Source organism: Uloborus diversus, chromosome 4 (genome assembly GCF_026930045.1).
Source record: "Uloborus diversus isolate 005 chromosome 4, Udiv.v.3.1, whole genome shotgun sequence".
Classification (NCBI taxonomy): Eukaryota; Metazoa; Arthropoda; class Arachnida; order Araneae; family Uloboridae; genus Uloborus; species Uloborus diversus.
The window spans coordinates 194,066,250-194,083,265 of record NC_072734.1 but is presented as its reverse complement, the minus strand read 5'-3'; the positions used below and the strand labels follow the sequence as shown (position 1 = coordinate 194,083,265).

Sequence of the window (17,016 nt, the reverse complement as noted above, 5' to 3'; positions counted from 1 at the left end):
ATAAACTTAAAATTTAATTACATTAATTACAAATACTTTAAAAGATCAGCAATTACCAATTGGATTTTTTTTCTTGAAAAAAGACTGAAACCTCAAATGCACTAGGCAGTTTTTTGGCAAAGCCAGTTTCAATGTTGGCATGTTTCCAAAAAAAGTTTTAGTAAAAGCACAAATTTTGAAACTTTAAATTTTTATCATTTATTTCATGTAAAAAAATACAGAATGAGGGCTATTAAGATATTAATGAAGCCACAGATGTAATTTTTAGCCAAGCGGATGGTTTTTTTTTTGCAGAAGAGGCAAAATAGAATGTAATGATATTGAATCAGATCTTTATGATTTTCGTATAGATATTTCATTTTTTTTTTTATTGTTGTAGCTTTATCATATTTAGTCTTCAGAAACGAGCTTGAATTTTCTTTTTCTCAACTAAGAGGAAAATTCATATGTTCGGAACGCGCAATGTTTTGGATTGGTCACACAGAACAAACTGTACTATGCCCTTCACTTTTGCGGACCATAGATTAGGCACCACTCCTGTAGCACATTACAAAAAAAAGCAGTGATAATAAAATAAGTAATAAAATCTTAATTTTTGAGCCAAGATATTACTTAATCTTTAGTAGCTTTTATTGCTGTTTGGAATTTTAAGCAAGGCAACAAATAAAGCAAAAAAGAAAAAACATCCAGCTACGTAATATTATTTTATATTCTGCAACCTAGGGGATGTCAGTACCTTCAAGACATTTTTTAAAAAGTTTAAGTAAATTTTGTTTTTCTTTGAAACCATAACATGCACACTTACTTCGCAATCTATAATTTACTTTCAAATTAAAAAAAAATTGGCCACTTTTTTTTTTAATTAAAAAAATGTTGGAAAATTTCAATTTTTTTTCTTCTGTTACCTAAGGTTTTTCGTTTTTGAACTTAAAAAATGTTTTTTGCTAAACGATCACAATAATCCTCTCTAAAAAACTGTGCATTCATTTGATTATATATTTATTAGAAAACTTTCTGTGATTAATTAAATCGTAATTAAAAAAAAATGTTTTTATTGATATAACATGCCCTAAACATTTGAGTAATTTATAAAGTGCTTATCCAATGCACTATTTTTTTTTAAATATACTATATTGACACCAAAAAGTATTACTTTAAAGCTTTTTCTGTAATAGAAAAAAATTCTTAGCAATTCTAATGACATGAAATCGCAAAAAAAAAAAAAAAAAAAAACGATCATAGAGAAAAAGCAATTTAAAGTTTTTCTTTTGCGTAGGAACACAAAGCGAGCATGACCTAAAACCACTCACAACTTTTTAAATATTTGAACAAAAACTTTTTCCCTGTGTTTGAAATAATTTTTAGTTTTGAAATAAGCAATAATATTTTTTTTTTGATAGTTTGATCATTTTTGAGGTACTACTGTAACCCTTAAGTACTTCTTTTCTTTTTGCTCACCAATGGTAGAGCCGGCTCTACTGACTGAGGAGATGATGACGAAGCCAAAGCCTTCATTTTCCTGCCTCGTTACGGTCACATCGTAAGGATAAATGTTCTCCACAGGATGCATGTGATACGAAGAGTCTAAGAGGGATAAAAAGAAAAGTAAGTGCAATGGAAGGCAAAAGTAACAGTAAGGCAAAAAAAAAAAAAAATCTAGAAGACATTTGACACATTAGTACCACCAATTAACAGGATTGGCCGGATTGGACCCAACTGGGTTGGACCCAATGGGTTTTTTTGAAAAAACCCATTATTAAGCCCACTTTTGGGTTTTTTTCAAATGTTCTGAGAAGTTTTAAAAAAATTAATTAATTTTAATACTTTCACAATTTAAACTTCTTTTTTATTTGTTCTTCACCAGAGACAATGGACATAAAAAATGAATTTTTAACTTTAATAGTATTTCTTAACTCTTAATGGCATTAAAAAATTACTTCAAAGATTTTAATAAATATATTTAAACTATTTTTTTTAACTGGTCAATAAATAACTCAAATTATCTTGACTAAGTCCTGTCACGTATGATTTTCTCAATATTTGTAGATTGTACAGAGGAAACTACTCTAGCTAAAAAGATTTCATGTGAATTATTTTCTGCAAACCAACACGTCACAAATTTAAAAAAAACAAGGTATATTTTTTAGAAATTAACAGGTTTTTCAAATGAAACAGAAACTTTTCAGAAAACAATAGGATATACAGAAAGAGAGAACCTTCAGAAAACTCTGAATTTCAACCAGTTTTCCAGCTTTTTTCACCCCAAGACAATTTTAGCACTTGTCCATATACTTACGCTACAATATGATACAAGTACTCCACATTTTCTCTAAGAAAGAAAAAAACCCACATTTCTTTTTAAAAAACACAGCTTTAGTTGGGTTTTTTGGGTTTTATTTAAAAAAACCCAAAAAACCCTGGGTCCATGGGCTTTTTAAAAAAAAAACCCCGGGTTTTTACCAACCCTGCCAATTAACTAAAATTATTTCAAACGTCGTAGTGCCTAACTACATCTTATAATTACACCAAAAGGGTATAATAACGCGAGAAGTTACTTCGAAACACACATTGTCTGAATGATTAAAATAAGAGGGTATTAAAACAGAAAATGACTTTTCTTCCATCAAAGACAGGGCCCTGTGGTGAGTTTGCCTCACCACGATTTGTTTTGTTTCGATTTCGTGATTTCCGCTGGCGAAAGTGCTGTTCCGAATCGGTTCGCGTTCTCCTCGCTCCTTGCATGTGTTTGGTTCTTTTTGCGTAACTGTTTGTGTAGCTCTGTTGGCGGAGCGCCAATTGCTCCGGGTCTGTGACGTCATGATAACTTTCTCCCGGTATGAGCTAGAATTGGTTTTTGTTCATCATTCCAGATTGTTCTAGAAGCTTTGGTTCGTTGGAACCGTTGGGATTTTTTTTTGCTGTAGCACCCTACGGGGTCTACAGAGTTTGAAGGAATGGGGGGACGCTATCTGAATTTTCGGAGACGAGCTCGGGCTGCCGTGCGGGATGGTGGTGTTGTTGACTGTAAGAGTACCGTTCCATTCTGGATATGCCCTAAAAACGAGCAGCGGGGAACCATAGACTAATAATAAGAATAGACCGAGCTATGGCAACCCTTTTGCTGCTCATAAACCAAACCATGTGACTGGTGGATATCCTAGCAACAGCGGGCATTGATCCTAGCAGACGATCCACGCCAGCGAGAAATAAAATAAATAGAATTGATGGAACACGGAAGAATGATCTTTTATGGAGTCCGATTTGTTATTCTAAGTTGTAAATATTTTGTTAATGTAGTGATTTTTTCGTTTAGATAGCATTGTGCATTTTCTTTAGTCAATTTCAATAACTCTCTAAGCATTAAAAGATGCAAGCGACCAAGAAGAATCAGCAAACGGTAAGATTTTTATTACAATTTCAATTTAAGATAACGGTCAGTACATTTTTGCGTTAACGCAAAACGTTTACGCCATTTCGTTCACGCCAACGCTGACAGCTCCAAATGAAATAAAAGTTACCGAAAACTGATCAAAAACTGTTACTAATGTCAAAATAATGCATAAGTAAAAGAAAAACAGTTCAATCTCTGCACCTGGAATTTTTTTTTAATGAAAACACATTGTCTTAAAATACATGTCGAGTGCCAAACTATAGATAATGCTGCCATCTAGCAACCATGCTGCCAAAGTCTTCGCCAAGCCCTTCCACCAGTCACATGATACATCTATGAACCAATTTTCTTCATCAGCAAGAATGAGAAAGCTCGGTCTACTCTTATTATTAGTCTATGTGGGGAACGATTATGCCAGGTCAACTGACGACCATAATGGGGGAGACTCTTCGTCCGGGATTCCTACAGATAAGTACTAACTGTTGAAAATTTATATATTGTGGAATATTTTCTATATTTAAAAGTTGGAAATTTTTGCCGTGGAATCGGCTCTTTCGATAAAAAAAAGAAGGTACTGAAAGCTTGGAACAAATCCAAAGGTCTAACGAGTATTGTGGTAACTTTCAGAACTTTGGGCCTTTGCCGTGAATTCTTCGGTATGAAATTAAATGAATATGAAAAAATATATAGTGTTGTAAAAAGGAGGCAATTTTTTTTAGTAATTATCAGAAGTAAACTTGGAATTAGTTTTTGTTCTCTAAATCTTTGGGAAACTCGCTAACGATGCTTGCTTATCACTGGTCAGTATGAAATTGAAGTTTTGCATTTTGAAATGCCGCTTTGCTATGTGCTCACTTTTCAAGAACATTAGTAATCTGAATTTATTTTCGATGTATATGGGGCCAGAACTGAAAGTTTGAGATTGAAAAAAAAAGGTATATTTTCTGTGTGGTTTTGTTGGTATGAAGTTATATCTGTTGCAAGAATATAATCAGGCACTTGTATTTTTAAAAAAAAAAAAAAAGGAATTTGGAATTGAAGATTTTATGATGTAAGAAAATATTCCGTCTGAAAGATTGGTATTAATTTTCTGAATATTAATTGTGAGACACGCCACTGTTTTGTTTTGATTATGAAGATTAATTGAAATTAAAGAAACTTTTTTTATGAAAATTCTGACTCCTCATGTTTGAGTCTGGTATTCTTATTACATTACCGTAGTTGTGCATACAGTATTTAAAAAAAAAGAAAGAAACTGTTCTCATCACCGCGGATTTGGGTTTTTGCGACATATCGTTGAGACAACGCAATGGGGAGGTAAACCAAGAAAAGTTGAAACGATCGGGAAGTTTTTGAAAATAGTGTTGTGAAAATGAGTTTGCTTTCATTTTCAAGTTTTACTGTCTTTATCTTCTTCCCGGAATGCTAGCGTCAAGAACATACTCCGTGAGGACATTTCTGAAAACCTCCTTTACAGCCATGAAGGTGAGAGGAATCACGATCAGGCCATCTTCAAATAGCCGTTCGGGTATCGATAAGTAACACACAACTTCGTTATCATTTATCTATGAGTCTTTATATCATATACCCTAATATGACATCCATGTATTTGTCACACCCATCTTCAACACCAAGACCAATTAATTATTCTCTTCTCCTTCCATTCCCACCACTTCTTCAACATATAATAAAATAAATATTTTTTTTTTAAATTCAGCACAGGCCCGACTAACTAAAAGTGAGGCCCAAGGCCCACAATAATTTGGAGGCCCCCTGAAAGCTATTATTTTAAAAATGTGTGTATTTTTGTATAGTTGTAATGCTATGGATAATTCTTTAAGTAATTTGGGGCCCCTTAGGAAGAGGGGGGTCCCAGGCCCAGGAGGCCTGTGCGGTAATCAGGCCCTGATCAAAGAAGAATTATTCACCAAATTGCTATATTATGCACTCATGAATTTGAGTGTAGCTCATCTGATTTGAAATGCAATTATTCATTCATTAATTGTTTAATGAATAGTTGCTCATTCATAAAATGGGTCAATGAGTAGCATGCATAAATACTATTCATTTTATACAATAACCGAAAGGAAATTATTACAGTTAGTAATTAAAAATAAAAAAAAAAAAAAATAGAAAGAAAATAACACAACAAAAATGATAAACTATCATTTTAACTGTTGTCTTTAGTCATAAGACAAAAAATGAATGGATTGTATCGTTCTTACAAAGCAAAATTGGGGGTTGAAGAAAGGTGGGGTTTCAAGCAAGAGGTGATTTTGTAGTGAATAATAGTTGTATTTTTAGTAGCCATTTTTTAAAACCTAGTCCCACATGGCAGTAGTAAGGGGCTATTCATTAATTACGTAAGGGTCCCAAGGGGGAGGGGGGTTGGCTAAATCTTTATACCCTTACTTAGGTTTAGGGGTCAGACCCATTCTTATGTAATATTTTTCCAAGTTGATATTTTATATTAGAAATTGTGTAGTCAAGTGGTTTGGCAGGGCTCATACTTCATTTGCTTCTGGAAAGTAAAAAATTTATTAGTATTAGTTGTTTTTTCTTTGTTTTTCAAATAACGAATAGTGAAAAATGTAATAAAAGAATCATACTGTGTATGGCATGTCTTATTTTTAATTACGACTGCGCCAAACACAAAAAATATTTGTCGAAAAAACATTTGGTCTGGATTACGTTATTTTATAACTTTGAAAAATGAAATGGAATCTTACATGAGATGGGGGGGGGGGGGGGGGGGTATAAACATTGTCAAAATCATCCTTACGTACTAAACAAATGGCCCGTGAAGTCTTAAACATTTTTATCTCTACTCCAAATCAGGGTTTGCTGATCTATATATAAGTCGGACAAATCATGACATATATCACGATATATATATCCGATATTTATTTTGAAAATATTATGATATTTTCGATATTTATTTGTTCAACCATGGTATTTTCAATATAAAAATTATATTAATCATAGTAATATTGTTCATTTATTTTTGAAAATAGCCAAAAAGTTATGTACTATATTTTTTGTTTTCATTTTGTATTCATAAAATTAATAGTAATGAAACAATTTTAATTCACATTAACCCTTTACTTAGAGGTTTCGCCGATATATATCATGATATTTATTTTATCAAGTACGGTATTTTCAGCATATAAATTGTATTTATCATAGTAATATTATTCATTTATTATTGAAAATAACTAAAACGTTATGTACCATATTTTAATGATTTATTAATATATCATTAATATAACAAAGTAGTGTAATATTCTTTTTACATTTTATATTCATAAAGTTATTAGTAATGTAACAATTTTAATTCACATGAAAAGTGCCTAACTTTATAGTATACGTTGATCAGAGAAAAAGAAAATGTCTTATGACTGTGCACCAACTAATACATATTTTTAATTTCTGTATCATATAACTGTGTAAAACTGGCTAACAGAACTAAAATGAGTAAAGCAGATAATGCTAAATTGACTCCATTAAAATTGCTAGATATGTAAAATGAAATGTTAAGTATAAATAATGAAAGAAACATTAATTTTAAGTCTACATATTGTAATTCAGGGGTGATTGTGAGTTCATCAAAAAATTCCTGAAAGTTTCAAAGCGAGAATGGGGGGGGGGGGTAATCTCTGGCCCCCATTTACTTAAGTGCACCTATGCCATAGCATTAAATAGTCCAATAGTCAGAGTCAAAATAGTGTGTGTACATTTGATTCAAATTTTAATGGGTTACAAAGTTACTTTTGAGCTGGTGTTATACAAAATTATCTTGACATTTGTCCATCTTAAGGCTCTTGCAGGTATATTTGATGAGTATTATATAATTTAAAAAAAATTGCGGAGGTAGGGAGATAAAAGCATAAAAAAAACAAAAACAATTCCGGTATTTTCGGACATAAAAACACCCCGGAAATACGTCCGAAAATACCGGAAATTCGGTAAAATACCGGAACACAATCACCCCTGGTAATTATAATGTAAAAAAATAAAGAGTGATTTGAGGATGCATTTGCCATTTTCAAGACTTTTAGTTTGTGCCGATCGAAAATGTCGGATATACATCAAAATAATGGATATGGATTTTTTCGATATTTTCGAAGATACAGTAAAAGACCGTTAATAACGCACACCTTGGGGCCACAGCTTTTGCGTTATACAGGATTTTGCGTTATATAGATCATTTCACAAATTTTGAAACTAATAATTCAGAATATATCTATATATTAGCACTTCAGAATGAGTTTTATCTACAATGGGTATTAAAGCACAATATTACAATTAGTTATTCACAAATTATATGTTTCACAATCAAAAGAAAGTGCATTATCCTGCACTTCTGCTAGCTTCATGGTTTGCATAACAGTTGCATTTCCAAGAGCCATCTCGTATTTTGTATTAACTGTAAGAACTATTTTCCTTTAAAAGCTTTGAATTAAGATCCACTATAATATTAAAATCTGTTCGCGTCTGTCTGTCTGTCTGTCTGAAGATCTTTCTTCTCGAGAACCGCTGCGAATCGAGAGTCAAACGAGATACCGATCAATTCGAAATTTTCCAATGAAAACAATAGGATCAATCTCGTAATTGTGCGACTTTAATTAGCGGAGATATTAATTAAAACGTTAATTAACATAACGTTATTCAGGAATTTTTATTTCTTTCCTGTTGCCATTTTGCATATTGGTGAGCAAGTAAAATTTTAATAATTCTTTTAAAAGAGATTTTTTGGCTACTGTCCAAATCTTAAAACAACGTTTCTATCTAGAATTTTATTTTAAATTAGTTTAAAATTGGTTGCACTATTCGGACATAGCCTTTATTTTATCGTCTGTCTTTTTTTAAATTTTTACATTCAACATTCTTAACTCTTTTCAGCATAGGCAAGTTGTTTCTTTAGTAATGTTTATTGATTGTAGTGTAAGTTTATCATTCGCCGGCTTCATATTTTGGTACATTTAGGAGATGTGACTAATTATGTTCATTTTGTTGGACCTTTTCCCGTCACATGTGTGAGTTTTCGAATTGTAATAACTCTCTTTTTCCTTCCTGTTTCTATTTTTGCAATACAGTTTGTATTGTTAAAAGAACACGTTAAATTAAGATTGTTTGGATTTCTTTAAGTGAAACAGAGTTGAACAAAAATATTGCTTTTAAGGATTTTAACTAAAGCTTAATTCGGATCTGATGACTTGGTATTAAATTAATGCTGATTGGTATTTATAAAGTCTCGGTGCTTTAGTTTTACGTAAGCAACCAAAAAGTATGTGTCATTTTGTGTAAAAAGCTGATCTTAATTGTACATACAAATGTTTCAGGTATAGTCTATCAGATTTCATTCAGTTTAAAGTGAGCACATATTATAATTGATAATGCATATATTTTCAGCTTTTGTGCTAATTGAAAATACTGATAACTTGCATTATTGATAACTATGATTAACGTTAAAGAGATTTTTGCCAAAAATATGCTCTACTGGTGTTTTGCAAACCTTGCATCACGCGTATTTATTTACTCCTTAGCGCTTTAGAAACTGATGTCAGAGTAATACAAAAAAAAACATCAGTCGGACATCTCTTTCGTTTTTTAAGTAGCCCGTGCAACGCCGGGCACGCAGCTAGTGGAAAGGTGAAAAACTGTTTCAAAATTTAATTTGCCTTAACAATTTTTATGCTTGCAAAGCAAAACAGAGGGATTTTTTCAACTTAAAAACCTATTGTTTACATCTGAAAAGTTGTGCGTTTTACAGATAATTGCGTTATATAACGGTCTCCTAGTGTATCGTGATATTTTCGGACCCTGCTCCGAACAAACGAATGCTTCCAGTAAACTCGAGCATGCTCACTCATTTCGGGATGCGCCTTCTCCGTCCTCCTCCTGACGTAGAGCACCACCTTCCCCTTGAGTGCCGCCTGGCCCATGAGCTGCACCACGTGCCGATGGGAAGTCCCCAGGACGCAGCGCTCGTCCACGGAGACGATCTCGTCCCCCTTGCACAGCGTACCCTCCAGATCCGCAGAGCCCCCGGGGACGATGTGGCCGATCGATACCTGGGGGGGAGAAAGAAACGGTTCAAGTGATAGAATTAGTGCTACAGGTATTTTTGACATTATGTAGAGTCCGTAACGTGACCTTTTTTTGCCATAACTTTTTAATTTACCGTTTGATTAGCATATTATTTTAATTTGAGCTGGCGTGTTGGTTGGTAAAGATAAAAAAAAAAAAAAAAAATTTAAATTAATTTGAATTTTGACATTTTGAATTCAAATTATGTTTTTCGCAATCACGAGTGTGTGTATGTAGGCATGTGTGTTTGTGTGTGTGTGGGGGGGGGGGGATGTTTGTGTGTACGGGGTATGTGTGTTTGTGTCTGTGTGCTGGCATAAGTGTGGGGGGGGGGGTATGTGTATGTGTGTGTAGGCATATGTGTTTGTGTCTGTGTGCAGGCAGGAATGTGTGGGTAGTTGTGTGTATGTGTGTGTATGCGTGTGTGTTTGTGTGTGTATGTGTTTGTGTGTGTAGGTGTATGTGTGTGTAGGTGTATGTGTGTGTAGGTGTATGTGTGTGTAGGTGTATGTGTGTGTAGGTGTATGTGTGTATGTGTTTGTGTTTGTGTGTGTAGGTGTTTGTGTGTGTAGGTGTATGTGTGTGTAGGTGTATGTGTGTATAGGTATATGTGTGTATGTGTTTGTGTGTGTGTGTATGTGCGTGTGTAGTTGTGTATGTATGCGCGTGTGCGTAGCACATGGATGCAACCTGGAGACGGCTTTCGCTATAGGTGCAGCATCGTGAGGAGCCCGCCTGTCCACGGTGATGGTGCAGAGGGTGGCGGAGGGAAAAATCAAAGGAACGTCAAAAACTGTCAAATGAAAGCAATAAGCAATCGTGATTGCTCAATAATATGCTAATCAAACAGTACATTAAAAAGTTATGGCAAAAAAGGTCACGTTACGGACTCTACATAAATGTCAAAAATACCGTGGAATGCCCCTACAGTCGATGCTCGATATAACGAGATATAACGAGCATCTCCTATAACGAGCATCTCCGTCCCGGAGAAAAAGGTCTTTATAACGAGTGGTCGTTATAAGAGGTATAAATTTTAAAAATGTACACCGTCATCATGCATGCCCAAGTAAATGCCCAAATGTTTTTTATCACAGGAATTTTTAGAAAAGTCGTGTGCAAAATATTATGACAGAATATTAAACAAGTTTTAAAGTAGAAAATATAGGGAGGAAAATGTTACACACTTTCAGATCTGCTACTACTACTACAATTTCTGAAGATGAAACCAGAATCCGAGGTCTGCCTTTTTAGCAGACCTGATTTTTGCAAAACATTATTTTCTGTTTCAGATATAGGTGATAAATTTTGTTTCTCTTGCTTTCCAAAGAAACATTTAAAAGTCCCTCGAGAACCCCAAATCTTTAAAACCACTAGATTCAAACACCAAACTACCAATACATCTGTCAACTCCCTTTTCTTAGGAATCTGGAAATTTCTCGATTTTTCCTCCCATTATTTTTTCTGTGCTAGCTGTGGTGAATGGTAATCCCCCACCCCCTCTCTTAAAGTTGGACTTGACATTGAAAACTTCGGGCAGATGTCCGTAAACAATAATGTCATTTTAAGCTAAAAATTTGTTTTATTGGAAAGAACACAAGAAATAGCGTCCGCTGATTCGGTCGCTGTATTGGATTAGACGATACAACAGAACGGTCGTTATAACGAAAGCAAATTAACATAGTTTTTATAGGAACAAAGTTGGGACTTCTACCACTGGTCGTTATAATGGGACGGTCTTTATAATGTGTGGTCGTTATAATGAGCGTCGACTGTATCATCACTCCTCTCGACTTGCCATTTATTTAACTTGGTTTACGTTCTGTAAAAATGTCGCTCCGTTACATCACATGACGTAGTTGGCGACCCCACGCTTTTCGCTCGTTTAGAAGGCGACACCTGTATTAGACGATTATGCAGATTCATGCACGTGCTTAGCCATGATTGGTTGCAGTGTACTGCATGCGTACGGGAAGCATCTGACAACTTTCATGTCCCATCATGCGCATCAATATGTTAATTTGGTTTTGAGATATAAGCAGATGGTTTCCTACTGAACGGGACACTCTCTTACTCACCAGAGGTAGCGAGTTGCTACACTCTACCGGTTGGGCTGCTTAGCCATTTTACAAACATTGAGCATATCTAGGCGCAAGGGAAGATGTTGACTCGGCTGTATTAGATTCAGGCTCAGTATTGTTTGTGATCAGGTATGCAGTCATGTTAAAGTAAATCGGTTAATTATTTTAAGTTGCTTTTAATGGTTTTAGTCCCCAAAGCAGAATATTACAGGGTTCATACTCAACTTTGAAAGTCAAAAGTAAGGAGTTTTTAAGGAGTTTCACAGGAGTTCATTATATTTTTTAAGGACTAGTTACCTGTTTAAAGATGTATTTTTTAAAACTTATTTCAGAAAAAATATGTACAACTCTAATATTATTTACTTTTGTTTTCATACAAAACATTGAACGCACAAACATCTAAATTTATAGTAAAATATGCATTTACTGCATTTTCTTTGATGTGAGCCGCCTCGGAATCAAATTCAAATACAAGGGGGGGGGGGGGGGGGGGGGGTACATAAAAGAATTTATAGAAGCAAAGAAAAAAAACACTTTAGAATGGTACTTTAACAAATCTACAAGATGTTATTTTACAAATAACTACCTACATAATCGACATAAAATTGGAAAAAAAAAAAATTCGGATGTGGGGAAGAAATTTGTCTAACGAAAAAATCGGATTTCCGGTATTAGCAGACGAATAATTCGGAATTTTGGTAAAGTTAGGTACAACGTAATCACTTCTATCGGATTGGCGATAGAAAAACATCTTTAAGGTCATGTAGAATAAAAAAAATAAGGAGTTTGTACGGAAATAATAGCAAAATTCAGGAGTTTTAAGGGCCCTTATTTTCTTTTCTTAAAAAGCAGGAGTTTATAAGGAGTTTGTCAGGAGCGTACGAACCCTGTATTACTAAAATTGCGACGTACGTCGCAGAACAGATGCCTGAGCTGCAGAACAATTCTGTTCAAATGTGAGAGTAAAACTCAAATTTTCTGCAGGAAATGCAGATTTTCTGCAAATATGTTCCATAACTCAAGATAACATTTTGACCAAATTTTGCAGGTTTCTTTAAATTAGAAAAATAAACGATAATTTGGCGGAAAGCTCAAAAGAAAAATATATCGAAACATATCGAAAAATGTTGAATTCGATAAGTCATATGCAATGCAAGAACTGTAGATATACTTTGAACTAAAAGAAATCTATAGAATTTGTGCAAAGTTATATCTTGAGTTGGAAGATATTTGTCGAAAACTCCTTCATGCCATGTAAAATTAACCTAAAAAAAAAAAAAAATTGTGGTTTGAAACCTAGGTTAGGATTTTTATAAAAATTTTGTATCTTTGCTCTTTCTATGCATTTTAAAAAGCATCTAAAATTTTTTTTTGGAGAATCTCAATCAGTTTAGGTTACACAGAAATGCATAGTAACATAGTAACAGTGAAGTTTAAAAACACCTCCTGTGTGAAACGATTTTGATTTAGGGATCCCGATTTGTGGAAAAGATCACGTTGCTTGCTTGTGTATACAACGCTTGTACTTGCAGAACAATTTTGGTCAAATGATTTTGCGTTGCAGAATATGGTCAGATATTCTGCTTTGGGGGTTTTAGTTAGAAAATAAATGTTATTGTTTTGAAAAAGTGCTTCGTTCATCTACAAGTTTCCACCCCATCACTCTGCTAAATATTGACTAAATGATATCGGATGTCTATAGCATTCGCTGAGACATCAAGTACAGGCCTACCTCACACAACACACTCAATTCGTTCTGTATAGTATCGAAAACTTGTTATACGAGACTTTTCTATAAATGGTTTTTTAATTCTTTTTAGTACTAATTATGCATGTGCATGAGAAAAATCAGGTTAAGATGTATCGTGTTTCGCGTGTGTATGAATGATGTTAAAGGATTAAATTTTTGCAAGGAAAGCAGGATGAGGGGTCATTGTTTTAAGCTATTCAAATCTCAGGCTAACCTGGAAATAAGGAAAAACTACTTCTTTAGTAGGGTCGTGGGCATTTGGAACAGCTTGCCGGAAGAGGCAGTTATGAGCAAGGGGGTGGATAGCTTCAAGAGGGCCATTGATCTTCATTGGGGACTAATAAATTGACCAAGACCAGCCTAGCTGGGCCAAGAGCCTGTTGCTGGTCGTCACATTTGTATTTGTTGTATTTATATTATATCAAAACCATGTTCCGTGTGTTATATTGAGACCGCGTTATACAAGACTAAGAAATAATGTAAATCGAGGGATGTGTGCCGTGTTATATGGAAACCAAGTTTCATAAAAACAAAGTTAAGTATTAGAGTTATTAGCAAACATTAACAGAATGCATTAAACAAAAATGAAATTCTATGGCTTTAAAATATAACATTCATGTTGTATCAAAGACATGAAGCATTTAATTCAAATTTCGTATCATGTAATATAAAAGACGTGTTATAATCATCGCAAATTTGGTACCGTGTAATATCGAAACCGTGTTGTACAAGTACCATGTTATACAAGGGACGTCTGTACACTCAAACCTGTTTTTGTGCGGTGGATAGGGACCATATAAAAAAATTGTTTAAAACGGTTTCTGTGAACTTAATATTCAAAATAGTTAAATGTCCTGTTTGGACAGCATCAAAAATGCAAAAGACGTTTCAAATACCTCTCACATTTCGTGCTTTGACGGCCAAAAAATGTTTCTCTTTTCACTGAAACGCAGTAGATTTATGAGTGAGAAACATGACAAACAAAGGATTAATATAAAAATAATTTTACGGGACAGATCGGAAATAAGATTTTAAAATGATTTTCGGAAATTCGGGAATTTCAGAATGAAATGCCACCACTTGCTTTGTCCATTCTCGGACACCCTCTCGGGGTTCGTAGAGATCCAAAGTTAACTTTATGTTGTTCCCTATCTTAATTTTCGTGGGACAATCTGTCTAAAGGGGAATAAAATCTTCCAGCATGCACTGAAAAATGTTTCGATATATAGGGACTTTTTCCATATTGAGATCTTCCATGTGATGAACATGGATATTTGCGAAAAGTTCAATAGGTAGATAATTTGATATGGGGTAGTTTCACAGACATACATTCAACGGCACATCCTTCCATTAATGGGGCATTCCACGGTATTTTTGACATTATGTAGAGTCCGTAACGTGAACTTTTTTTGCCATAACTTTTTAATTTATCGTTTGATTTGCAAATTATTTTAATTTGAGCTGGTGTGTTGGGAGGAAAAGATCAAAATAAAATAATATGCTAATCAAACAGTAAATTAAAAAGTTATGGCAAAAAAGGTCACGTTATGGACTCTACATAAATGTCAAAAATACCGTGGAATGCCCCTAATACAATAAATGATCTTAAAAGTAATGCTATTTTTAACTGGAGGGCTAAAAAAGTGATTTCATTGATTACAAAATTAGCAAGATTGCATACTTTGTCTTAGATAATTTCACTACAATTTTGTAACAAATCTAAAAAGCAAAATTGTTTTTAAATTTTTAAATTGTGAATGGTACTGCTTATTTGTTTAGTAACAACACAAGGATGGTATTATGTCATAGTGAACTATGATATTTTAACATTCTGATTTCAACATGTAAATTTGAGGCAAATGTTGCTTTCTGTCTTAAATTAATTTAATGTAAACATGTCAAGTATTACTTGGTAGCACTGCATTCCTAGTTTATAAAATACAAATATGATTTATGTGTACTTTTCAATATCAATCCAACTTTGAATCTTCTCATTGAAAAATAAACATTATGGATGATGGTTCACTCTGGCATAAGACCATCCATCTATTCCAACTCTAAAAAGGAATTATAATTGGTATGGGGAGATAAGTATGTGCTAAATTTTGAGCAAAGGTATTCAAAAATATATAGATAACATTTCAAAACACACATTAAAAATAGATTCACTTTTACGAGGCTGAAAAAAGAATAACAATGGGGTCGTTTCCAAAATTTTAAAAGTATTTTTTTTCTGAAAGAGCATGCTTTAAAACATAGGATCTGACCATTTTTTAAGTAATTTGACTAAGTTTAGTATTTGAAAAAAAAAAAAAAAGTTTAATCAGTGCGCTGTCAATGTTTACGCTTCTGCTGATGACATCACAAATGATGAAATGCCATTCGCAGACCACAATATTTAATTTGCTTCTTTACTCACATGTGTTGGAAACGATAGGGTCGACAGCAAGGGTAGAACGCACTATTTAATTGGCTTCTTGATTATCATAACGTGGAATTGCGGCAGACAGATGCACCAAAGTACATCATTTGCGACGTCATCAAAACCACGCCTTGTTTGAAAAATCGGACGTTTAAAAAAAATGAATTAAAAAATAACTGTTGGGGAAAATGAAAGTTTTTTCTGGGTCCACATTATTATTTTTTTGCCCATTCTATCCATTGCAGTGACGAAAAGTACTGCTTTAGACTGAAGGAAACGACGCCATTATCGCCAAAAAAAACCAAGAGCTCGTAACAAAGTACCTGAGATCCTTCTTCCGTCCCGCCCACGATCCTGAATCCGAAGCCGCTCTCCTGCCGATGCAGGGTCACCGTCATTTCCACGAAATCCGCTCGCGGATCGGACGCCGGCGACGGGAGCTCGTGCTCGAAAGACGCGCCGCTCCGGTGTCTCCTGCCGAGACTGTCGTAGTGAGACCCTCCGGGGGAATGACCCAGCGACCTCTCGTCGCTACGAACGGAATTAGTCCTGCGGTACGGGGCGTCGCCGTGCTCGTAGTTCCAGTCCCTGTGGGAGACGCTGTCGGGCGCTTTGCCCTGCCACGCGGGATTCGTGGTAAAGACGTTGTCGTCGTAAGAGTCGCTGTAGTGCTGCGTCCTTTGGGGAACTTTCGCCTGAGTGTAGCCGTACCGAAACTCGCCCGGCGGATAATCGGTGGCGGACTTGGGGCTGCCGTCCGCCCAGTAGGTGTCCCTCAGCTTCCCGAGGGTGGTGTACCACGAGGGATTGACGCTGGTTTTGTCCAGCGAAGCGCTGTAGGCAGTCCGCAGGTTCGGCGGATGCTCCGTCTTCCACGGATGATTGTTGCCGTGAGGGTTCGCCCGGATGTCTTTCGACTGCTGGGGGAGGAATCCGTTGGTTCTCGAAGAGGGGGGGAATCGGTCGTCGTTGTCCGGCTTGGGCCAGTGCCTGGTGTCCACCAAGGGGGTCTTGGGCCTGTTCACGCTGATGTTCTCCTTCTCTCGAGAGCTGTAGAGGTCGGCCGTGGGGGTCTTGCTGCGATACATGGTGGACGCGATCGGATAGCCATCTGAAGGGGTTAAAAAAAGCCTTTAATAAAATACAGTCGAACCTCCATATATCGAATTTCCACATATCGAAATTTTCTATATATCGAAATTCCAGCAAATTTCTATGTTCATTACGTAGAAAAATTGTTTCTGTATATCGAAAAAATTTCTATATATCGAATTTTTTTTTC

The 17,016-nt window shown here is 35.1% G+C and overlaps 1 protein-coding gene across 1 annotated transcript in view; it reads right to left on the bottom strand.

The window, feature by feature from the left end:
- LOC129221082 (membrane-associated guanylate kinase, WW and PDZ domain-containing protein 1-like) overlaps positions 1 to 17,016 on the bottom strand; it is a 94,795-nt gene that overhangs the window by 11,193 nt on the left and 66,586 nt on the right. Inside the window, exons 15-17 of the mRNA XM_054855521.1 lie at positions 16,058 to 16,845; positions 9,261 to 9,465; positions 1,459 to 1,584 (exon numbers count right to left, since the gene is read on the bottom strand). Of these exons, the coding sequence (XP_054711496.1) occupies positions 1,459 to 1,584; positions 9,261 to 9,465; positions 16,058 to 16,845 (1,119 nt within the window). The remainder of the gene's footprint in view (positions 1 to 1,458; positions 1,585 to 9,260; positions 9,466 to 16,057; positions 16,846 to 17,016) is intronic.